This window comes from Bombus bifarius, unplaced genomic scaffold (genome assembly GCF_011952205.1).
Source record: "Bombus bifarius isolate JDL3187 unplaced genomic scaffold, Bbif_JDL3187 scf7180000007964, whole genome shotgun sequence".
In the NCBI taxonomy this organism is placed as follows: Eukaryota; Metazoa; Arthropoda; class Insecta; order Hymenoptera; family Apidae; genus Bombus; species Bombus bifarius.
The window spans coordinates 120,725-147,137 of record NW_022884351.1 but is presented as its reverse complement, the minus strand read 5'-3'; the positions used below and the strand labels follow the sequence as shown (position 1 = coordinate 147,137).

Below are 26,413 nucleotides of genomic sequence, written 5' to 3'. Positions count from 1 at the left end.
CGTTTAGCGACTGGTTGTGTCGCTTCGAGTCCAAGCTCATTGTCACAAAATCTCGGGCAAAAACATAATCGGATTAAATCGTAAACAATTACTTAAGTACGGCTTATGATAAGAATCTAGACTAAAGTATTGAGGTTTTGCCAAGGATTGCAAAGAGAAGGCCCCTCATCTCCGACAGATATAAAATATCTTTTTTATTGATTTAAGTATTGGTAAAAGATGCTGAAATATAGGAAATATTCGAATATCTCAATAACACATATTACAATTTTCTATATATTAAAAATTGTTAATATTCGTTGAGAGTTAAAAGAAGAAAAATAATTAATAGAGAATGATATTTTTTAATTATACATTTCCAAATCGAATATAGATATGTTAAGCTTTATACAGAAATGTATTTTTAATTTTAACGAAAGTAAAAGCATAATTTGATCGATATTAATCATTTTAGAAGTATAGAAATGATTTTTTTTTTTTTATTAGATTTTTTAAACTTTGCCTCTAATTATATAATCAAACTATCATAATGTGCCATAGTATCGTAAATAAAAAAGAAAAAAAGAAAAAGAAAAAAGAAAAGAATAGCTTTACGTTAAATCGGAAACATATTTATTGCACTCAAATTCATAAATTGATTGCAATGAAGTTGTTTATCAGAATAAGAATTAAAACTATCATGTATCGTTTATTTAATATTAATATTAAAAGATATATTGTTAAAAATTATTGCAATAAAACTAAGAAAAACAAACTGCAGCATAACAAAAATTAGTTTATTCTAATCAAAATCAAGCAGATCTAATGGAATATGTGAAACGAAGAAAGATTTAGCGTTTAATTTACTCATAAAGAGATAGAACAAGCGTGACAACAAGTGAAATTTATTATTGAGAGAACAAAAAATGAAACAATATTCATAGTTTATCGTAAAATATGCCGTATTCTCTTAGTTTTACTGCGGTAAATATAAAGAATTCTATAAGATAGTTTTAAGCGTCAGAACTTCGTCCATGTTCGAATAGAATTTTTGACTAATAAGTATGTATGTAATTTTTTCATTTCACTATGCATATCTTCTATCCATGTAATGAGAATGCTTAATAAAAAGTACTATTGAATTACTTCGATTTTCAATTTTCCTCACATTTTTCGAAGATGAAGATTTTAATAAGTTTTTTTCCAAACAAAGTATATTATTTCTATAAAGTATTATTTCAACAATACCATATATTACGAAAACAATAGCCATATAATCGTACGTGCATATTTGTTGATAAAAAACTATAAGAAACTGTTTTATATATACATGTGTAGTTTCCTGTACGAGAAGATTATTGAGGCATGCGCATAAAATTCTTTCCGAAGGATGGATCCCCACGATCAACAAGTTATCCTACTCTTCACCGAATCATTCAGTTCTTCCGCAACGCTCGTGGCACGAACATTGTGCCACCGGTGTCATCATAATATTCTATTGTATTTCCTCGGTATCCGATTTTCATTATCGGTATACAGTTTACGTTGGTTATAATTAGTCCATAAATTAACAAACTAAACGTGACTAAATTTGCTGGCATATATATTGAAGATTATCAATTTTTTTCGAAACTATTAATAGTTTGAATCAATCGGGGTAAGTAGTAATGTAGTTTCTTTTCAATTATATTTAAAACATATCAACATATTTGCGTTAATCTGCCTTTACATCCCATCGATGTACTATGTATATTCATTTTTCTTGTTTTTTCTTTTCTTTCTTTAAACTGTTTTATATATATAATATATATATTTTTTTTTACGCACACAGATGCGCGCGCGCGCATCCGCACACACACACATACCCACACACGAAATATATAATATATATTATATATACAGGATATTTCGTTTAACTGGAAACGACAGAATATCTCGCGAGGCATTGAATTTATCAGAATAACGTTTTAACGAAAGTTGTTTGGTTCGAGGAGGAGCATCATATCGATGAAATTATTTTTTTTCCAGATCGAGCAGCGAAGGAGATTTTAGGGTCAACTTCATTTTTTTAAACGGAACCATATATTTTTAATACATTAATCGACCCATTTCGGCATTCCCCATAGAAAAGTATATTAGCCTGTTTACGCCGAGAAATCATTAGTCCGAGGAATATTTCAACTGTAATTTGTCAAATTTAACGTACGGAAGACAAAAACAATGTAAACACAGGAATACCGCTCCGTGTCTTTCTTTGTCTTCCATACATTATATTTGACACATTGAAGTTAAAATATCGCCGAAACTAATAATTTCTCGGCATAAACAGGCTAATACTTTTCTATGGGGAATGCCGAGATGGGTCGATTAATGTATTAAAAATATACGGTTCCGTTTGAAAAAATGAAGTTGACCTTAAAATCTCCTCCACTACTAGATCCGCAAAAAAAAAAAAATTTCATCCATATGATGCTCCTTCTTGAACCAAACAACTTTCGTTAAAACATTATTTTGATAAATTTAATGCCTCGCGAGATATTCTGTCGTTTCCAGTTAAACGAAATATCCTGTATAACATGAAATTCTAAAAACTATTTGATGTAATGTTTAATATTGTAACCATTCTCGAACCAAGAAATAAAGAGAATGAAAATTCAAATATAAAGAGAGAGAATAAAGGATATAAAATTTGCAAAAATGTTAATAACCATTTGCTTGTATTTAGGCGACTAGAAAAGGAATTAGGGAATAATAAGAATATGGGATGAGAAGGTCGCTACATGAAATCGTCATAGTCATCGTAAACATAGTCGCCGTATTCGCTCAAAAGAGTGTTGTCATCTTCGATTTTCAGTTTTGCTTTCCCCTTGCCCTTGTTCTTCTTCGCCTTTTCTCCTTTCTCGATTTTCTGCTTCTCAATCAACAAATTATCGATCAACGTTTTAACTTTCTTCAAATGCGCTGAGGATACTGTAAACAAGATTAATATAATATACCATATTTACCATTAAATTAATTAATTTTAAGCATACTAAAAAGCAATATGCATTTATGAAATCGATTGTTTGCCCTATTAAAGTATATTAATTTATTTGATATTAGTTTACAGTGAAGATGAAATAAATTTATAATAGAAAAAAAAATTGTAATTAAAATTAATTTTATAAAGAAGAAGTGAATTTATAAAAGGAATAATTTATCGAAATTGAATTTTTTTTTTAAATATAGCCTTTTGTTAATTGTTATGATGTTACTCTGTTGCCATGCAGACACAGTAGCGAGGATAGATGGCACAAAGACATTGGATTCTTTTATATTTTAATATAATGTACTTACAATTGAGAGCAACAGATTTAATAAGTTCTTCCCCAAACGGGGGAAACTCGGCATTTTTAGCAAGTTGATTTAGCTTCTGTGTAAGTACACTTCCATACTGCTCAAATTCTTCTTTTGTGCTAGGTACTGTCGTATCTAGACTCAAAGCAGGTTCTTCTGTTACACCTAAGGGAAAAATTTCAAATTATAATTTCTAATAAGATAATTACAGCTGTTTTTACTAATAATTTTTATAATAAAAAATATTAGATGACGAGTGGATATAATACTAATTACATTAATTTACATTCGTCTATCTTTCATAACTTAATTATTCAAATTTGACCAATAGCGATAAAAGTAATGCTTTGCTTATGTAGGCGAAATATTACCTATAACTTTAATTCTACGAGATTTTACCTTCGAATAAACAAATAATTTTAAACATTCATCATATCGATGTTCAGAAAGCACATAGTATATTGTTATTAAAATTAAACATTTATCAGGAACGGTACGGGAGATTAAATGTTGATAAATAAGACACGTCTGCATTATATTTTTATGAAATAGAAGTGTTTATTTTTTATACAATAACAATTCTGCACTTTCCTCAAAGATTATATTAAATAATTGAGATACATGATTTACATCTCTGGTACAGTTCCTGACACAAACTTAATCTTTTTAAATGGATTAAATGTAGAAATATGAGAATGTTCAATAGTTGACAATTAACCATTTTAATTACAGTAGTAAGTATAGTATTCAGGAATTTAAATACACCCAAAATTTGTTTAATTTTTTACAGCAATATGATGAAAACAGAACACTTTGAGCATATAAAACGTTATTCAGAATTTTTTACAACTATTTTACTGTATGTACAATTTTAATTTATATAAAAAAATACTTCATATTGTCCTTTTAAGAACGAGAAAATTGTTAGAAATTTTATGTTATGTATATATAGCTATTTTACTAAATGGAATGTATTTAAAAATTACATAATAATTATTTTGATTTTTACACCAATAACACTTAATACTGGCAAAATATACTGTATATTAGTTTATGAAAGATAAAGCTTTAAAACATAATTAAGCCATTAAAAATTTGCATTAAGCCATGAATGTGGAATCAACTCTTTGCGATCCAATTATTAGACCTTGAGCAAATACAATATCTGAAGTAAAATATCTCTTCTAAATCGTAGCTGTGAAAGAAATAAAGCACATTTCAAAAATATAATATTCACGTTAAGTTTCAATTATCTTAATTTAAAGAGTTATATTTAGGATTTAAACATTTAGATCTAAATGCAACAGCTTTCATAATTAAAATGATATTAGATTCGACAACTAACTTAATATCAATTAAGAACTTTAGGAGATTCAAAGATAAGAAGAAGCTTATAGATGCGTCTCGAAATTTGAATCTAAACTTAAAATTAAACAAGGTTATGAAACAAATAAAAATAACAATGCTCATACTTAGATACATACGTTATTAATCTAATATACTTTACTGTGCTATAGTTTAGATCTGCGTCAATTTTATGTAAAATTACAAAATAGTTCATAGCTTTGCAGTAGCAAGATCAAATATTTAAAAAACAAAGTAATACATACATCCTAATTCCTTGTAAGCAAAATACTAATACCAATACTTTTAAGAAAGATCTTTACCTTATCAAATATTAATGAAATGACTATATACTTTCATAAGTTATTTAAAATTCATATTATTAAATAAAAATAGGAGTGCAAAGAGTTAATAAGTAAAAGTTTTTAGCGAAGTCATTTCTTCTCAGTTTTGTGCGGCTTGCGATGAGAAAAATCAACAAGGTTGGACAAACCGAAAGTCTCCATGGCAAGGCGTAAATCAGCTTCTTCTTGGAGCCTTTGACGCCTTATTTGTTCCGCTCTCCTCTCTTCTGGCGTTAATGCTTCCTCTTTCTCTTTAGCTTTCCTTTCTGCCTCTGCCTTTGCCTTTTTCTATAATTAACAAAATTAGAAATACTTGTCATATTAATATAATAAACGCTCTAAGTTTCTTTACATACATAAACTAACAGAAATTAGATAAACAAAAACATACAATAAAAATTGTAAATTTTTATTCATGTAGAGAGTATCCCTACAATCATGTTACAACTGGGAAAAGGAGTGTTCATGAAAGAGTAAGTTTAAAATGCGCAATAACGTTTATGCATATGCTTTGTCTTTCCCAAGGGAACAATTCTTTTTCCACCTGTACCTTACTTGTATAATGTGAATATAAACAGAAAATAATAAACAAGCAATCAAATAAGTGGATTAAATTTTACTTTAAGATAAATTACTTTAGGAAAACATATTTAAAAAATTCAATCGAAAGAAAAGTTATACCTCACGCTCTTCAATTCTTTCTGCCAAAGCTTTCTTTGGCTTTGGTTTAGCCTTAGGCACTTCTGCGGGTTTTTCTACATCTTTCTTTTCTTCTTCGACATCTTCCCAGCTATCCTGTTGATTGATTATTTCTTGAAATCATCGTACAAGCACTTCATTTTCTAACATGCGTATTTAATTCTATTTTCATCTTATATTTCTTCCTACAATAATCTAGATATATCAATAAAATATCTTTACAAAATAATTTATATCCTACATGATCCGGAATATGTTCTGACAATTCCCGCCATTATCAAATCTTACATAATCATGACATAATTAAATTTAATTTTATTTAAAATTGAAAATTATGCTACATTTAAGCATCACGTAACTGTATCTATGACACTTTTATTACTTTAAAACTGAGGTAAACTTAGGATCAATTCATCTCCGATACGTAGAATCCAATTTAAAAATACATACAACACGTTAGTAATAAATTCCAAATTTCTATAATTATTCATTATCAAACATAAACGTAAATTTTCAATTTAAATGCATTTCATTCGTTTTGAATTCTAATTATGGTTTCAATATTTATACAATTCAAATTCAAAAACAAACTTCAAATCTGTTCAACAATAATCAATTATCATCGCGCTATTCGACTCATGTTGACTAGCTCTATGAAAGGTTAACCACACTTATGGTGTGTCGTCTGAACGGAAGATTTTCAAAATCGTATGCACAAAATTAGAATAAGAAAGCCAGTAACACAGAACCTTGACATCTTCGTCTTCGTCTTCGCCCTCCCACTTGTTGGATCTGATAGCGAGGTCGAATTTCGCCTCGGCGTTCTCGACATCTGTAAAAGTTGAAGGTTAAAATGGTTTCGTAGTTTCGATTAAAGGTACAATCGCATAACAATTAAATGTCGGAAAATCGATTTGCACATACCCCACTCGTCATCCATGGTGTGGATTTTGGATTATTTGCGCACGATTTCGTTCGTAAATGAAACAAATCCTCCTCGAACTAACGTGGTTGAACAGATCACGACTGGAATCAAGCGAGCCATACTGTGCGAGGAAAGCGTGTGCCTTTCTTGCGATATAGTGGTGGTATGAAACATAAATTACGCATGTTAGAGATTGGATACCCTGTATTAAAAATAATACCAAACACAATGATTATTTAGGGATTATTATTATCATTTCAATTAGCAAGGTTTTGCAACGGAAATTAGTAATAGGTGAACATAATAATAATAATATATAATAGCAATGATTTGTAGCTACAAATTTTAAATTCTAAAAAAAAGAGTTGTTTATTAATTTCTATTAACTTATTTTCGTATTTAATATATAAAATGTTATTAATTCTATTGCTTTTTCCTTTCCTTTTGTAAAATGATAACATTTTGTATAACACATTTATACATTGTAAAACAAATCCACATAGATCTATGGAAATTCGTTTCTCTGTAATTAATATATTCGCAAAATTTATCATTTACGCTAGTTCATGGCAAATTATTTATAATTTAGATTTATAAGGCTAAAATTTACTATTTGTTTCGGTATTAAAGATTGTCGTCATATTTTTTATCATAGGGGGACTTCCCTTTAAAAGCTCTTTCGTCGAAAATTATATATACGTTTGAATTATACGTTACGGATTCAAAATTTAGATTAAAACAATATGTGACGTATGTAGATACATGTATTGTGATATGAGTAGTAATACAGTTGTGCGATTTTGCAAGTGATATACTTTTGATACAATTGGCAAGTAAATTCAAAATGTTATTGCCTAAACAATTTTGCGGCAGTTGCAAGAAGACCGAATATCTTATATATTAAGCTTGAAAATAAATTTAAAATTATATTTTAAATAAGATCACGCACGTAACGTTGAACATAAAAGTTATTTACGAATTAGAATATAATAAATTTTGTTATTAATACAGAAATTCAAACTTATAATTTTCCCTCCTTTGAGCGACCATTTTTATTAACAATAACTGTTATATTTTTTTTAATTACTTGTATTGTCAACCAGTCGACCATAAAAAAAGAAGATACAACATGATACTGATGACAATACAAAATGACATTGAAAACTTTCTCTTTATATATAAATATACGTACTAGTTTTATAATTACATAATAATTTTTATTTCTTTTGTTCTTAGAAAAATGAATGACATGGAGGTTTATATTACTTGCCCATACAACAAATGTCATCGTATTAGAAAATCTAGATTTCAAATTCATATAACAAAATGTGCCAAAAATTACCAGAAAGATGACAAGCTTGCTTGTAAATACGATAGAACACACATATTAGACTCGGAACAGTATGAGGTAAATTAGAGAACATTTTTACGCACCCTTTTTTTATAAATTTTTATATTTCATTCATGTTATTCCTACTTAACCATTTGTGTTACCCAATAGAAGAATTTAATATCTGATAAGTCGAATTATTAATTCTTAGATTCTAATGTTAGTATAATTTATTTCTGTAGCACCATTTGACAATATGTCCATCAAGTGGAGACGTAAAAAGTAAGGAAATCACATTAGAATCAGATGAAGACGTTCCGAGAATTCTAGTGGAGAGAGTACCTAACACGAGAACTCGTACAATGGATGAAGACTGGACTGGAAATAATCGATCATATAATCCATTAGCTGCAACAGAAAATAGAGATGTAATTAGAGGGGCGATTGCTATGTCAAAATCACAGAAGAAACAGTTTAAACAGTATGAAAGAGAGAGAATGTCTCTTCTTCAAAGGACTAACAGCGACTCTAGCAGCAACACTAGCAGCAACACGAGCACCACAAGAAAGAAAGTAGACATTGAACAACCATTGCAGCCACCTAAACAACTTTCTAAAGCAATGTTATGCGATGGAAATTTTGCTAGTAATCTTATTTCCAAGTTAGACAAATTGAAAATAGAGGAAAGCGATGGGAAGAAGGGAACAAAGAGTATTTCATCGAAGAAAGAAGATGTTTCCATTATAAGTAATAATAGCAGCAACATAGCAGATTCTACAAAAAATTGCTTGAAAAATAATACTATCGATACAAGTACTGATATAGGTATCACTTCTTCAACTATAAATAATAGCTTTAGTAAAAAAGAAAAAGAAAATATTCCTAATGAAGAAAACAATGCTGTTGCGTTATTCAAAGATATTTTTGAGGCTGATAAAGGTGTTTCAAATGTAGGAAGTAATCCTAACATGAATGTAATTTCTCAAGGAAATAATCCTGAAGCACAAGGGAACGATAAAAAGGATAATATTAAAAAAAATAATTCTCAACCAAAGTCAAGTAAACAAGGTAGCTCTAACTCTCAGAATATTATTCCGTGCAATAAAAAAATAGCAGCAAAACTTTATGGGGAGGCAAAAAAGATTAGTACTGGGAGAGGATTCACTAGAATTTATCAGCATTTGAACTCTAATATGAAAATGGGAGAAGAAGGAAAAGGGAAAAAAATGACACAAGATTTGGTTTCTGACTACGGTTATGACAAAGAATAGGAAATACTTTAATAATGTGCTTAATTTCGTTATTTCGTTCTTAACGTGTTACCTTATGAAATTCTTTTTTCTTTTTATGATGTTACTATATGAAGCAATTCCTTTTCCTTCTTAAAATATTTGATATGATTTTTAAGAATTAACGATGAAACTATATGTATAGTTTCCATAAAGTTCCTTTTTCTTTAGTAATCGTAAAATGTCGGTATTTCATTTTCCTCTTCTTTTTTATTATTATTATTAGATTCCTTTTAAAACTTAATAAGACCTTCGAAAACCATGATAATTAAAACGATTACGAATATCGATTGGAAAATTATAGTATTGTGCAAATTAAATATATGTACAAATGATGTATTTTTATAATACAATTGGCAATTCGACTTTTAATAGTGACAAAATATTATTCGCTGGAAAAGTACTGATGATAATTGAGTTTATATATTTTTTTAAATTAAATATATTTTTACGCAACAGCAATTACTATGATGTTTAATTACAAAACCTCCTAATCCACATTGAAATAATTGAAGTAAATTACTGATTTTATCGTAAAAATTTCACTAAGTAAATATTTGTAAAAAGAAGATAACAACGAGTAAGTAAATTATTTAATATAAATATAATTTTTACATACATCAGAGTATTAAAAAAGATATCTTTATTATATTACATATACATATATACATAATCTATCTAATTTATACTACATGTATATAATACACTTATATAGTATAAAATAAATAAATTATGAGCGTATGTCCTCATGTTGGTTTGTCCGTATGTTGATTTGTTTTATTTATTATATTTATTACATTTATGCTATAAGAATGCCAGTCTTATTATAGAACGCATATACATCGATGTGAAATCCTGTCAACTTCCGGAACAAACTGTTGTGTGTTCTGAAGTTATTCAAAAATCCGACTTGTACAAATCGCTTCTTATCGCTGGTGTCAATTTCTCAATTTTGTTTGTCATAATATTGTATCTACCGTACTGAAAGTTTCACATAATGGTAAATATAAAGAAGTATTAATTTAGTATTATTTATTATAATTTTCATTAACCTTTTAGGTATCTTTCTATTAAAATTTGGAGGTTACATAAATTGCATTGTCATTCGCTAATAACGAAATAATATATATAATAATAGTATTAGGATATTGTATGTAAATTTGTTTTATTAAATGTGTTTTTGTGTTTAAAAAATTTTTTCATTTCCTCATAGAAATTTACTCATTATTGCTTATAAATTGCTATTGTTAAAACTTGAATGATGATCATCATAAAGTTAATTTAACGAAGTTTATTTATTTATTTATTTATTTACATCACATATGGACGCATCGTTTATTCTGCGATACTGTGTTCTTATTAAATTGAGTTTTTATTTATATCGAGTGTTTTAAGTTTGTTTAGCTGGTATTTTTTAGGTTACATGAATTCATATTTACAAGTCGAAGTGGAATATAGTGGGGCTATATTATTTTAGAATCTATAAAAAATTTAAACGATATTGCTCAATAGTAGAAACATGAGTTTCAAAAGATTATGAAATTTAAAAATATAATATTGACATTTTTAACTCGTATTTAATTCCATTTTTACGCTAACAGGCACGCAGATATGATACACGCACGACAATCTTTTCTCCCGAGGGTCGTCTTTATCAAGTAGAATATGCAATGGAAGCTATAAGTCATGCAGGTACTTGCCTTGGCATTTTAGCAACTGACGGTGTTCTACTTGTGGCAGAAAGACGTAATATAAATAAATTATTGGATGAAGTATATTATTCTGAAAAGATCTACAAACTGAACGATGACATTGTGTGCTCTGTCGCTGGTATCACTTCCGATGCTAATGTATTAACAAATGAATTACGTTTAATCGCGCAACGATATTTATTGCAATATGGAGAGCCTATTCCTTGCGAGCAACTTGTGTCTTGGCTTTGCGATGTAAAGCAAGCGTATACACAATATGGAGGAAAAAGGCCTTTTGGTGTTTCCATCTTATATATGGGATGGGACAAGCATTATGGATACCAATTGTATCAGTCAGATCCAAGTGGGAATTACGGAGGTTGGAAAGCAACTTGTATCGGACATAATTCTGCTGCTGCGGTATCATCTTTAAAGCAGGAATATGATAATAACAATATCACGTTAGACGAAGCAAAAGCGCTGGCTATAAAAGTGCTGTCTAAGACTTTAGATCTCAATAAGTTATCAGGAGACAAAGGTAAATGTATATAATTTAAATGTAGTTTCATAAATGTAAAATTGTGTAATATTTTAACTACTTTTTATTTTATTTCAGTGGAAATGGTCACCCTAATAAGAGAAAACGATAAAACTATTACAAGGATCCTTCCTACGAATGAAGTTGATGCTTTGATCGCAGAACACGATCGTTTAGAAGCACTTGCTGAACAAGCAAAGAAAGAGAAACAGAAATTATAAAAATAACCATGTCGCGTATCTTGTATTTTTCTTATATTTTCTTGTTTAATAATATCGTCCTGAAATTCTACGAATTGTCTTATACAGTTTCCAATCCTTATACCGAATATAATGTCAATATCCTTTTACGCAACGTTACATTGTACCGAAGTGAAAGTATAAAAGGCAGAAATAATGAATAATAATGTAGAAATTAATAAGTTTCCTATACGAGCATCATAGTTAATTCATTAATTTGATCTTTCTTTCTCAGTTTTTTTTTTTTTTAAATCAAAAGAATAACTGGATTATGTTTTAACCGAGTAATTGTTACAAAGAAGTATATCTTCGAAAAATATATTAGAATAACAGGTAGAAGACAGAAGTCCATTACAAATCAGAGACGCACAGAAAGGAGTATTTACCTTGTAATAGGATCAAACAGATATTCAAAAATAATGAAAAATTGATACAGCAGTTAGAGACACCTGACACACTATAACAGCCCATACGGACAAAGATTTTTATTATAAAAAATTAAGCGATTAGTTTAATAAACATATGTCTACGGTGCTATGTTAACCGGGATAAGATAAAAAATTGAAAAAAATGAAAAAAAAAGTTATGAGTCGAGTCATATTGACCAGGCTGTCACTGCGGTCCCACTCCCGGGCGCGATCCCACTACTGCCCGCCACGGAGACTTTTGGCTGCTGGGTTTCCCCTCTGGCCCGGTTCGCCTCTCCCTAGCCAACCTGGCCATCCCGGATTCCTCGACGGGATGCCCATATTGATGGCCAGCTTAGCGCGGACGCCCAGTCAACGTGAGTCCCGCACCAACAGTAACCCCCGTTCTCAGACCCTCCATCATAACTAGCCTCCGAGTAGCCGGATTACAGGAGCCGCCACACTCCCAGCTGACAACCTTCGCTACTATTCGTCTATTTGAAGTAAATTTTTGACATATTTCTCACGAAGAAGGATATTTTAACGAAATGTTCTCGAAATTAGATATCTTAGAAATTTGAAATCAAACGACGGCTTAGCTGAATCTAATCTCGCGACTTAAATATAAATGATAAACTTTTTAGGAAATAAATATGGCGGATCATATGTGCATATATATATGCGCACGTTTGCCAAGGAGTGTATCAAATGATTTGTATAGAGTATCGTGCGTCGGTAAAGGAGGATACGGGTTGATAATAGAACTACCGTCGGTAATGATATTGAACGAGTAAAAAAGAATTCTTTTTTACGTAGACGAAGAGTGGCATAAATGGATAACAAAGGCAATAAGTTGTGCAATATATTTATAAGATCGCATTACGATAGTTAATCGCAACAATGAGAATGAATTTGTTAGGCATATACATTGCGATTTCTATATAAAATTGTGAAATCACCTATCAGTTTTCGCCTTTTGCAACATTGTACAGAGTGTTTCCTTTAAACAGAGGGCTCTTATTTCTAATATCTTTTTTATATAAAATAATATATTTCCTTGACTCGCTCATTATTGACAATATTTCTGGATATTCCATTGCATATTGTACATTGTTAATAGAATTCTAATTTTACGAAATTTTTAGATTTAATCCTACAGGTACTGGTGGCTTTTTGCATACAGTGGCACAACTTTATATATATATATATATATATATATATATATATATATCGCTGTATGTAAATCTATAACATAATATTGCGTATATATACGTATACTATATAAATAATATAAATATAAATCTTGTATCAAGGTAAATAAAGTCACACGTAGGATTGTAATTTACGCGGAACGGGTTAGAGATACAGAGACGAACAGTTCGATGGTTAAACGGGGAATAAAACTGGATCTTCTTGTCGTTCGACCGCTTTCAACGATTTGAATAGTGTGAGAGGGTAAAAGAAGAATGAAACGACAAGGTTGTGCGTTCGTATTATGAAACGGTTGAAATGCACGTGTCGGTTACATCAATTTTATTACTATTATACAAATTACGACTACTTCGCATAGCTACGATTTTGTCGAAAAAATTGCAATTCTTATATTTGTTAATCCATTCGACTTTTAAACGCAAAGTTCGTGCTTGGAAAGCAGATTGAAATCTCCTTATATTATTATAAAGGTATTATAAGGTATGATGTTTTATAAATTTCATCGTAGAGGAAAGGTACCTTATATTACCTTATATTGTTATACCTTGTATAATATAATACCTTAATAAGGGGTACCTTATATTATTATAAAGGTATTATAAGGTATGATGTTTTATAAATTTCATCGTAGAGGAAAGGTACCTACCGATATTATCAGAGAAACGAGGAAAGATACGAGGCGAAAGATCGCACAAAATATCTTGTTCGTCATCTTTTCACATATAATGTCAATGTTTCGAAATACCTCTAAACATCTGTCGAGAGAAGTGGAACGTGAGAAATATGAAAAAGCTAAAAAAAATATAAAGAGATTCCGATGTTGCTCGCGTTTCTATACGTGTAACGCGCAGCCTTGACTAGTCCAGCAATAAGAAAGTTGTTATTTCTTAAATATTTGTTTACAAAACATCTATGTTTTGCTTCTGCAAGGAATCGTAAGTCGAATGAAAGATTAAAAGGAAAAGACAAAAGTGTAATATGATCGCTATAATTGGCTATAATTGTATACAAAGTCATATTTTGGAGAACATTATCGTTCTCGAATAAAAAGTAAACCCTCGGAAGAAGACGTTGTTTTACCTTTCAACTATTATAAAAGGTCATAGTTTTCATTATTATAGGAAAGCACTTATAATCACTTTCTTTATATTTATTAGCCGCATTCTGTGTAATTTCGCATTTCTAAAATTTTTATAAATTCACAATAATCGTCAGTGTAGTTGTAACAATTTTGTTTTTCATACTTTTCAAAAGCGAGCGATCGTTCTAACGTTTAAGGGTGTTTCAAGCCTTTTCCTTCCTGCCAACTAAGTATAACAGCTAAACTGCGGATTTTCACGCATTTATAGGAAATTTGAAAGTGGAAAATTGTAGCGAATTGCGCGTAATACGAAAAAGACACATAAGATATGCAAAGTATAGTGTTTTCTATGATACTTGATAGGTTCTTTCCATTTTCCTACTCATATTCTTTATTCTTTTAATTCTAATCTGAAAAATAAGAATTTGGATAAAAATTCACGTTCTAAATAGTTATGACTAGTATATGACTAGTATGAATTTCGGTTTTCACACCGAAGATGGATTTTATCTTTCTAACGTTTAAAAGGTATCTCGAACTTTTTAACAACCCCTGCCAGGTTTAATTCTCACGAATCGAAACCCGCACCCTTCCTTCTCCATAAAGAACTTGAGAAAGAAAACGACCGTTACCATCTCTCCCCTCTTCGCGCAGTCGTCGTCGGTTCTGGTTGCTGCGTGTCCGACTAACCGAGCATCCCCTTTTTGCCAGCCCGGAAACAGGTAAAAATCAGGGTTTGCGCGACCTTTGACCCCGTGGGATCGTTGAAACAGGGTGTGTGTTATTGTGCGGAGAAATTTTCTCACGGGTCATCGTAAAGCGTGCACCCGTCCAAACACCACTATTTAAGAGCCGCTACTGCCTTCGATCTCCGCAGAAGTAGCTCGCTACCCGAACAGAAAGGTCACGGAGTGTCCTGGAGGAAGATTCGCAGCGATATCTTCCGGCAATGGTGAGTCCTGTATCTGGCAATTATACGCGGTCTTGGTGTTTCGATAGACTATGTCAAAAATTTCACGATTTAGCATCATTCTTTCCGTTTAGTTTCTTTAGTTTGTTTCTATCGTTTTAACGTTCTTATTTTGATTTTCGTCGGCACTTGATCGTTTTCTCGTCTAGCTGATTAAAGAAACTATTGGCAGATTAAGATTGGCAGAAATAGAAAGTGAAAAGTAGCCAGGTTTGCAAACGTTTCCCTTGTGTACCGTTCTCTCCGAAGCGTGTCTCTGAAACGAAAGTTAGAAGAATCATTAACGAAGATAACACGAAATTCACGACTGTCTTAAAATACCGAGAAAAAGAAGCCGATAGGTGATGTTTCGAACAGGTGCTCGTTATTTCATTGAAATTGTAACGGAAGGTTTTCCAAATATTTCTAAAATTAGCGACTAGAGTTTTATTCGTCGTTGGAAATTTTATAACAGCCTCTTGCTGCCACCGAACGAAATAAGAGTTATTTTAGAAGAAGTTGCGGTATCTCACGATGATTTTCATTCGGAAACGTTCAAAATGTCATTCTTCTGTTCGATAGAAACCAAAGAACATTTTATAAATGTTCGATGTCGATAAACGATATTTGTATGCAATTTGTACTTTTATTTTTGATAATTGTTACTTTATATCATAGCACGTAAAGTATTCGATTCGTTGTTGAAAATTAAGCGGTGATGTTTTATCGAGCCGGTTTCCTACATTTTTCTGCGTAACTACGAATCCTAACTAGGATAAATAAAATACAATTATCTACTGTTACGTGAAACTCAAGGTCAATCCGATTCTCATTTCCATAATTCTCGTACGTTCATCGGAAATAAATCCACAATGATTTCGTTAAATAAACGTAAACACTTTGAGATGCGTATTTTAAATCGATCGCATTATAAACGTATTTCCAACATATCCAACGTATCGCGTTTTATAGTTGTTCGAAAGTGCAATTCGAAGTGCAGTTCGAAAGACCAATTCCTGAATAAATTTCTACAGTTTGACAGTAGACGAAGAGCTTCTTGCAATTTGTTAGAAATAAATAATAGAAACGATCGATTGTATATCGTTGGAAATGGAAGTGCAAGATTCGAAATAGCGGAAAGATGTTTGCAAAATATCTCAGAAAAAGGAACAAACGAATTACGATCTAGCGATTCGTTCGTATCTTAGAAAATAGACGTCGATACTACCTATCGAAATGGGAAAGCTACGAAGCAAAAGATCGTCAAACAAACATATTTTGTTCGTTATCTTTTCTCGTATAATTTAACGATTCTCTGAAATATCTTGAAACATCGATTATACTCACACACAACGATAATACTCACTCGGTACATACCTTTTATTCGTCTTTTGCAATTATTCGCATTTAAATGTCAACATATATAAATATGGGCTGCTTTATCTTTTTTGTCAACTGTGTAAAACTATTCAACGTTACGCTTGAACGATAAATTCCAGTTTAAATACAGTTTATATTCGAATATATTCAAACGATGCGATTTCTGCGAACAAAATTATAAAATGCCAGGTAAAATAAACCATATCACGCAGCTGATAGAGACTCGTACAAAGGAACAGAAATTCCATATCTGGATTTAACGAAAATCGTATTCATTACGGAATACATTCAAATTACTACTATCGAAAGGCTCGGGTGCTGAAAGTTTGTTCATATTTGTCAGACTTGTTGTGTCGGTACGTAAAGTTACTCTTAGCATTGCGATTTAGTCATTGGTCGATGGTACCTTAGCAACAACAGATCCACGTTCCTTCATTCTCAGAGTGTAACATCATCGAAAGATGTACCGTGCTTGTTGCCTGTTGCAGCAATATGTCAGCAATAATCAAACGCTTCTAGTTCGATCGATTCCTTTATTATTATATTATATTATATTATCATCGCGGTATTAACCCTTTTGCTCCTAACGACGATTACAGCTAACGCCGCCTGTAGCCGGCAGCGTGGCCAACCAACTTATGCCTAGCAGCGCCTCTTGCGAGTTCCGCGTCAAATACTTGCGGATACTTTATGGAGTCGTATTTATTCATCCTTGGTACTTTTGAATTTGTTTCGACTATTATTACAGTGCAATAGTTAGTAAAGAAAAATATCACGAGTTTTGGACAAAAAATGCCCAAAGAATTTGTATACCGGTACGTCCGTTCACTTTTTAAAGGTACTCTGTCATTTCTTAAATGTATCGCAAGTTGCTGTTTATCTTAATAAATTGTTCGGGTTGTATGTACATGAATTTCGTTGTTAAACGCCTAGAGCATGTCAAGACGGCGTTGTTCAGGCGTAATAAGCAAGTCCGAACGTCGAAGGCTGTCCACGTGCTACGTGTATATCTTTGACACGGGATCTCGTTCAGTGGCGGCGCTTTGGCGGAACAGAATCACCGTAGCGAAAGGATTTTAAAATCACTAGGTCCGATTCTCTATCGTAGCGCGACTTTCATCGTCGAAAGCATGCATATATTAGAAAAATAGCTTTCGTTCGATGCCACGCTATGCATGTATCATTTCTGACATTTGTCGCGTCAGAACGTGATCCCGCAAAGCGTGATAAAAGAAGAAAGATTACACTTGGGAAAAATACGATATGAAAATAGATACAATACCGTAAATCGATATTTACAAATTGTTGGATACAGGTCGGCGGGAATATCGAAAATAATTTTATCTTTCGATACACGTGTCGGTGTTTTCTTTAAAATGAAACGAAAGCCGCTGAAAGATCGAAAATCGTGAAAAAAAAAATAACAAGTAATAATAACAAGTAACAATAATAAGTAAGTTGGTAAAATGCCTTTATACAACAGTATAAAAAAAAGTTGCTGCAATAATATTCTCGTAACAATGGGAATTAGTTGAGGAGAAAGACGTGTTATCGAAGATAAAATAGCGATATTAAGATATCGAGAAGTTTTTGTTTCAATATCGAACAAATCATATGATTATTCTTCTAACGTATTAAAATAATTCGGTTCATCATTCGCTTTTTGAAAGAAATGTCTTTCTTTTAACGTCGATCGATATGAGATAAAATAACGCAACGGAGAAAACGGCAGAAGAATAAACCACTACTTGAGAAAATAGGAGCAAATATTTCTCATATCGTCCGTTGTATTACATAGAAATTAATAAAACAGCCAGCCATTAATGAGATTTTATCTAATAAAAATTCTAGCCATCAATCAGCATTCCATTGGAAAAGTCTCATCGAATAAAAATTCTACATATTTGAACTTTTGTAAAATACTGCGACACAAATGGTTTCGTCTTCAACGTTTCTCGATACCTAGAAAGACGAGTAGTTTTATTATATTGGCAGATGCGTTCTTTAAAAATTATCGAATCCGGATCTCAGCTAAGCTTATAGAAATCTTTACATGCTGTTTTCATTATTTTACGATTCTTCTAACGCGAAACTAAAAAAGAAATTCCACGTAAGAAATTTCAAAACTGTTCCCACCAGTCGAGATTAACGATCAATGACGACTGATTTATTTATTTACTTTATTTTTTAAAAACGCAATTTCGCTCGGCCCTACTCTATCCAGGCACCAAGATCCGATCAAAAAGCTTTTTCCAAATTTTCCACAACACTCCGTTTATCAACTATCAAATACAATTTTCATAGTTAAAATTTCCAACTGTCGATCTCAATTATTTACTTTTACATACATTTTATTCGATTCTGTCTCAACCCTTGACAATATACAAAAATATAAAACAGGTTACTGGTTTACTTTTATTCTATCATGAAACTGAAATTCTAAATTAATACGATACGAAATACAATTCGAAATCGATACGATCAATTGTGCAGTATGGCAACTTTCCAAAATATCCTCCAACACTCGTCTTGCGATTTTTTTCCGAACGTAAGCATTAAAGTCACTAATTCGTGAATTTCTGTCTTAGAATTTCTGTAACGTTATACCATAAAACTTTTAGCGGTAATACAAAGTGCGGTGATCGGAAACATGGTGGAAAATTTTGTCACAAACGGTCACACAAATGCGAATCTTTTATTTCGAAAAGTGTTTAAAGATCGTTTACTTTGAAAAATTTACCAACTTTTTACAGACCATGAAACAAGATAATAACGAAATAGCGATAACGAAGCGCTGTCGATCGCCTAATTTCAGTAGATTTATTTCAAATAGAAGCGACGAGTCTCGTACGAAGCGGAAAATATATTTTGTAGCAAAGAAGTGTCCGTTACTAATGAAACATACTTCAAATTACGAATCGCTTGTCCAAATGACAAGAATAGAAACGAATAGAAACGAATAGAAACGAATAGAAAATAGCTATTTGACGAAGGCAAAAACACCGACCGATGCTTATTTACGACGAAATTGATTATCGCGAAAAAGAGAAATATTGCATAGTGCGAAGAAAACGAATCTCGATAGTTATTTAATCGAATGTTTGTGCATTTGTGCTGAGTATCAAAATAGCAATGAAACGGATATGTTTTGTGTTTTTCGTGTCAAATCGATAGCCTTGTTTTTAATTGGAACGAACTAAAGAAAGTATAGGAAATACCAACGATAATAACCGAGATATATTCTCTTCTTCCATTCCATTCCATTCCATTCCATTCCATTCCATTCCATTCCATTACAACGTTCCCGCTTCAACGTTCAAAACAGCAGATAGCGAATAATATACGATTATAAAACGATCGAAGCTTAATTGTAGTTTTAATAGAAGATAATTTTTGTAACAAAAGTTAATACGAAACGGTTGAACAGAGGGAAGACACGAATTTAAATCAACGATAGATATCGATTAATAAGAAGTATTTAATTTACTGATTTTCGCGAAAAGACGATAATCGCTAAATTAGCGATTTCCTGCATTTGTAATAGCAGATGAAAATGAAAATTAAATGGATCGTAAACTCTTTCGTAAAATTCATAAAATTCATAAAAATCATAAATTCCGAACTCCGATATACTTAGGATAAATGGCGTTGGAATAAAATATCAAATGATGATAATTTCCATACGTTATGAGAATTAAATATATCCAAACTGACTGCAAAATTATAACTAGAAAAGGAAGGAAGCTAAGGAAACATGCCGCGTTAAATATGATATAAAAAAGAAATTAATATAAAAAAATACTGTATCGTTTTTAACAATTCATACTTACCAAAGGATCTTCCACCCGCTTCTTACCAACGATTCTCTCAAACATCGAAACATAGATGATTTATTTCGTAATTAATTTATAATTAAAAAGCAAGCACTCTAAGCATTTTCTACCTGAATTCTGATTCTACATCTAGAAAAAAAGTTTAACTCTTAGATTTATTTACGAAAAACGATCCTGTTTAGAACTTATCTAAATCTTCTTCGGACTATCTGAGATTTTATCTCGATTTTACTTGAAATCTATTCAACCTTTTTCAAGTCCACCAACATTTTTGTTCGAGTCCAATGAAATTCCTTTTCTAAATAAAATAAACTGGCCTGCGATTTGATTAAAATTTTTTTTTTTAGAAATCCGTGTTTTCATAATCTCAAGATAGTTGTATGTAACAGCGGTTGGAAGTATCGTAGAAAATGTTCACTTTACCTGAAACATATCGTAAAACCGTGGACATAAATTCTGTCACGATTCGAATGTAAATTCCACTGAAAAAATTTGAAATGAAACTAATTAGATCAGGAAAGAACTGTGTTCTAACTAACGCTATTTATGGTATCGATCAAGTTTTATCTTCAGTGTAAAACGTAATTACGGTTAAATATTCGCATTTTATGTAATTATAATTAAACGAATTTTGTCAGTGATGAAATGATCAGGAATGTGCGAGAAACATAAACGCAAAGAAATAGAAATGCGAAATACAGCAAACGAACGTTATTTAAATTACACATAACCGGTCCAATGTAATATTCGTTTAAAAAAAGTAGAAACAAATATCGGATGTAATTCGCTTCAAGCTAATATCAAACATCGCTGGAAAATGTCGATATAACCGGTCATAGTGATTCAACGATATAAAATATACGAAGCAAAAGAGGGCAAAAGAAGGGTTTGTCGAAGAACCGAAAGTTCATTGATATTTCACCGTTATATTATTTTATATGTATTCCCAAACATGCCATAAACTTTCACTAATTCGTTGTACTTGCTAAAAAAAATAACGAAAATTTGTCATAATTTTAATAATACGAATGAAATTTTGCAACAATATAGATCGAGTACAAATGACTTTTATGGACGTATACGTGTATGTATGTCACTCCAAATATATCGTGAAATTTAAAAATAATCCCGTTGAATGAAAATTTCTTTAGCGCATAATTTGCATTTGCTTTACATTATATTAAAGATATATACAATCACGGTTCTAAGATCCAACATTTCAGACGATATACACACAATAGCACGAGGCACAAATTGTTTCTATAAATAAATTATATATATAATTAAAAATATATAGTTAGAACAGAATATACTCCTCGTATGGCACAAATAAGTTTTCTATTTAAAAGAACTAAACGGTATTTTAAATAAGAAACGCGAAAGAAACACTTTTTCATTTCAATTGCACCAATTTTATGCGTTCGATCATCATCATCGTGCGATCATCGTTGCAATCGAACATTTTTATCGTCGATAAAGATATACGAATAATACATGTGTCGGAATAAAAGACAAAGAAGTTAATAAAAACCTCGCGTTTCTTCCGATTTGCTGCACAATTGATTCAGATTATCAGATTTCACTTTATCGTTTAAAAATGTAACGTTACAATGAATACCAGCAGAGGAATAATTATTTAAAAACGACACGTATATTTATCTATCGTTCGTTACTTTGTTTCTCATCAATTTGTAAATTACCAAATTTGATTTCCTTTCCTGTTTGATCTGGCTTTCGCTAACGCTCACAACATTCCAGGTCTCGAGGACCAGCCCGAAGATGGGATCATCGGACGGAGATACGCAAAAAGTTTAAAGAATAACCGAAATCGAAGAAATAGGAAGACTAAAATCAGACAGAACAAAATTTCGTTAGATTTGGGAAAGAAGAAGGAGGAGGAAACGAAGAAAGACGGCTATTACTGTGAAAAATAGAAGCACGAAAGGGCGCGTCAAACACTCTACAGGATCCAAAGCACAAAACCCCGATTGTTGAAGTTTCGGGAACGTTTAGAGAAGTACAAAGCGGATGACGAAGGAAGAAGAGAAAGGGGAAGAAGAAAGCTCAATTTAAAGGAAAGAAGGGAAAAACGAAAAAGGATAAGAGAAATTTGAAAAATTTAGAGATTCCCGAGCCGAATACACATCGGAAGATCGAACAAAATTTCACAGCATGAAAATAGAAATGAGAAATAGTATTGGTAAACGTTTTTTCCAACACAACTTTTCAAACTTATAAATTTGTGAATCATTGTACCGAAAAAGAATGAATAAACCGAAGAACGAAGAGGAGCTTTTGGAACTTTTTCAAACAAAAGCAAAAGTCCAAGAAGCAACGACAATCAGTTGCCAAACATAGTATAACGATAATAATTCCATTGATTGGCATTTCAGTTACATCGAAATTCTAAAATTTTAACAAAATCTCAAAGTTAACGAAACGTAGAAATTGACATAACAGATAAAAGCTATATTTAAATTAAAGCTTTCGGATCGCTCGTGAATTAAAATTAAAGGTTATCAGCTGAAACTGCCAAAAAAGAAAAGAACAAAAAAAGAAAAAAAAAAGAAAGAAAGAACAAAAAAAGAAAAGAAGGAAGGAGATAATAGAAATTGATTTGTTATCGTTTACTTTAGTCAAAATCGCGCAAAGAAGATTCAAAATTCAAGATTGATCGATTTTTTTAAATTCTTCGCCGTTTCTGCACCATTTTATAAACCAAACAGAATGGAGAAAATTCAGTTGGAAATTCAGAGATCGTTTTGACAATATAGAATCGATGTTATTAACTTTCGGGATAGCAGGTAAAAATGATGTACTCGAAAAACGTACTACTCGACGAAAAACGTGCAGTGTTGAACACCAAATCGTAGAATCGACTGTAATAATATTTTTAATTTACTTCCGACTTCCTAAATGATAACAATGATAGAAAATAATCGGAGCGACGAGTAGAGCGAAGAGTTGAGGTTTGTTTTAGTTAACGTTTTATAATGATTAGTAAGAAAATTATTGTTCAGTTTTTAAATAATTGTTCTCGTTTTCTAGCCCGTTAAACAATTGGTTCGTTAAGTTTGTTCCTCGTTTATTTGTCAGTCATTGATTTTCAAACGACGTTACGAAAATTCCTAGTTCTTTGTTAAAAAAAATTTAACCGCGTTTCCCTTTGTTCTTGTTAAGTTTGTCGTTCTCTCTTATTTTCGTTAATGTTAACATGCCAGCTGTTGAGTTAATGTTAATCACCTGAGCTTGAAAAATTGAAGTTAACGTTTAACCGGGTTGTGTTTTTGTTTTATATTCGAAGGATTGGAAAAGAGAAGGTATTTTAGGCTGAAAGTATTCCATGTTTACGCATAAGATATTAAGAGATAAATTGTGCGCAAGAATGGTCAATATCATTGTACTTTTCGCGTAGAATACTCGCGTTTAAACGAAGTTTCACGTGGACGTTCCGTTTTCTTTCGACGATTAAGTTAAAAAAAATCTGTTTTCCCCATTGTTCGTTGTTTCGTAGAAAACAAATTTTTTTTACCGTTGAATTGTCCTACAGACGAAGTTAACAATCGGGTGAAAAGAAAAGGAAGAAAATCCGTTCGACAAAAAAGAGAAAAAAAGAGACGTTTACGTTGTTTTCTTGTTTGTCCGTAAATATTTCTACTTTTGGTTCTTCACCGTTGTGCCTTGACTTTTACTTTGCAAGTGATCGATCACGTTAATCGCTTGTTCGTGATACCATAAATCTCCGAACGAACGACTTACAATTATTGTAGTATACGAATATTATATTGCGCGATACGATACATAAACGAATTAATCTCGTCCGTTTAATTCATTTATCTATTTGTTTCGTAAATTACCGAATTGTAATTTTAAGATTAAGACCGTTGTATCGATACTCGTTTATTTAACTGTATTACTCGCCGAGTCAATTACCGAACGATCGAATGACAACGGTTCATTCGTTCGCTCGATCGTTGATTATCCGACCTTCCTGCGTGTCGGTTCGTTAAACAATTGTGTCTTTTAATTGTAATCGTGTGTATTCGATGAAATATTAATGGTGAAAAAGAAACGTAGCCGGTGAAGCGTTTTAAATAGCCGTTTATAAATTCGTGTGCCGATTAATCGACATTGTAGTTAATACTTTTAAATAGCGTGTGTGTACGAGTGAATCTTTCCGACTCTACCATTGATTCAATTTTTCCATCTTGATGCGATTATGCCTGTGAACATTAATGAACAACGAGAGAAGAATTGACTATTAAGCGTGTACGAATTGAAAGATACGTATAATTAAATACCTTTGGCATTCTGTAAAGTATTTAATGTACCTATGAGCTCTGCATAAATAAAAAGCAAGTTACTTGCATCCCATTACGCTAACTACTTTACTCGACCATCCTTCTTCCTCCACCTTCTTCTACGATCTTCTTGCCTATCATTTTTTCTATCAACGTAATCAATGGTAATTTATCGAATGTGTAGAGAATTTACGGAAATGCATGCAATATACAAAGACGTATAAAATACTGAAGGTGGCGTGCTCGCCATAATTTCCAATAGACGAAACACATTATCACATAGGTCTCGTTTCTTTGGTTCTCTTTGTAAAAATGTGATGGAAACTTTTTAAATACCACTAACCACTATTTAAGTGGAAAACGATCGTCATGTTTCGTTGTAAATATTATTAAAAAAATTGAGGCACAACTGTATATATCGACTCTTGCTTACCTATCGGTCCATTCTTTTTTCTCTTTTTTTCTTTTTCTCTTCTTTTTTTATTTTATCACGTTATAACAGCAAAATAACAGTCAGGGACCGAAAGAGTTTCTTAACGGATTCTATATGAAGTGTGAAGTGTGAAGTGTGAAGTGTGAAGTGTAAAGTGACGTGAACTTATAAAATTATGACAGGAACAGATATATCTTATTCGTCGATATTAAATAAGTTCTCAATTCTATCGTATTGTAGCAAACGTCGGATGCTATTCGTTTGAACAGTACAATAACAGAAAAATAGTCCGAATAGTGTGAATTTATTTGCAATATTTACGTAAATGATTCACAATCGAAAGCTTGTTTGTGTTTCCCTTGGAAATAAACATCTAGGCAATTACTGGATACACATATATAATATATTATAATACATCATAGAATTGCTATATAGAGTTCTATATATAGTTCCCTTTTCTGTTCGGTACTTCTTACGAAACTATTAATATTGCTTATGTTATTTGGTTTTCATACCTTTTATTCGATAAACATGCGAATAAAGTGACATTAATGTATCGTTAAATGAAACCGATACTTAACGGTACGATACTTTTGTCTTGTGGTACTTTCTTCGCAATCGTTCTCTGGAATAACTCTGGAATAACTCGTTTCCATGAAACTCTTATTATACGGATGCCGAGTGTGTCCCATTTGTCCCGAGTGATCCCGGTGTGTCTCTTCTATGAGAACGCCTGATAAAAACGTTCCTAAGAGTAACATTTCTTTCCCATAAAAATTCCACAAGGGACAAGATATTTTTTCAAACGACAGGAGCAGAATTTCTTTTTTAACAGAGAAATAACCGGTTGTTTCGATGCCTATATTCTGATTATTTCCAGACCGTGGAACGTAATAATTATTTATTGCGCGTAATTTTTAAACGCGTAATTCGGTAAACATTTCTCTAGGATACTTTTCAACTGTGCGGTATTCCACGAGCGGATATTTGTTTCTGCCGCTAGAAACAACTGTTTAAAGCAGTACTTGGTTGCGTTACATATAAATTGCCGGCGACCTTGAACTCTCTAGGATTTCAAAGTTCGTACTTACCTAGATGTTCCG

The 26,413-nt window shown here is 31.6% G+C and overlaps 3 protein-coding genes and 1 long non-coding RNA gene across 5 annotated transcripts; 3 read left to right on the top strand and 1 right to left on the bottom strand.

Annotated features, from left to right (window-relative positions):
- The first annotated feature begins 1,286 nt into the window (after positions 1-1,286).
- Positions 1,287-9,274, top strand: LOC117206978. Of its 2 annotated transcripts, none has more exons than XM_033446783.1 (3): positions 1,287-1,636; positions 7,864-8,035; positions 8,200-9,274. In XM_033446783.1, the coding sequence occupies exons 2-3, from the start codon at positions 7,868-7,870 to the stop codon at positions 9,226-9,228; spliced, it is 1,197 nt and encodes a 398-aa protein (XP_033302674.1). In that variant the 5' UTR covers positions 1,287-1,636; positions 7,864-7,867; the 3' UTR covers positions 9,229-9,274. The 2 variants fall into 2 exon arrangements, with proteins under 2 accessions (XP_033302674.1, XP_033302755.1); XM_033446864.1 differs by lacking the exon at positions 1,287-1,636 and adding an exon at positions 7,273-7,456.
- Positions 2,678-6,773, bottom strand: LOC117207433 (eukaryotic translation initiation factor 3 subunit J). The gene is made up of 6 exons (XM_033447716.1): positions 6,627-6,773; positions 6,452-6,534; positions 5,685-5,798; positions 5,153-5,291; positions 3,316-3,480; positions 2,678-2,949 (listed from the first exon to the last, which is right to left on the bottom strand). Exons 1-6 carry the CDS (start codon positions 6,640-6,642, stop codon positions 2,756-2,758), a joined length of 711 nt encoding a protein of 236 aa, XP_033303607.1. The 5' UTR covers positions 6,643-6,773; the 3' UTR covers positions 2,678-2,755.
- An 804-nt stretch (positions 9,275-10,078) lies between the features above and the next one.
- On the top strand, positions 10,079-11,766 carry LOC117207375 (proteasome subunit alpha type-4). The gene is made up of 3 exons (XM_033447582.1): positions 10,079-10,246; positions 10,848-11,475; positions 11,554-11,766. Exons 1-3 carry the CDS (start codon positions 10,244-10,246, stop codon positions 11,694-11,696), a joined length of 774 nt encoding a protein of 257 aa, XP_033303473.1. The 5' UTR covers positions 10,079-10,243; the 3' UTR covers positions 11,697-11,766.
- A 3,298-nt stretch (positions 11,767-15,064) lies between these two features.
- LOC117204788 lies at positions 15,065-24,962 on the top strand. The gene is made up of 2 exons (XR_004487133.1): positions 15,065-15,366; positions 22,335-24,962. It is a non-coding gene; the product is annotated as an uncharacterized LOC117204788 (long non-coding RNA).
- Positions 24,963-26,413: the final 1,451 nt, after the last annotated feature.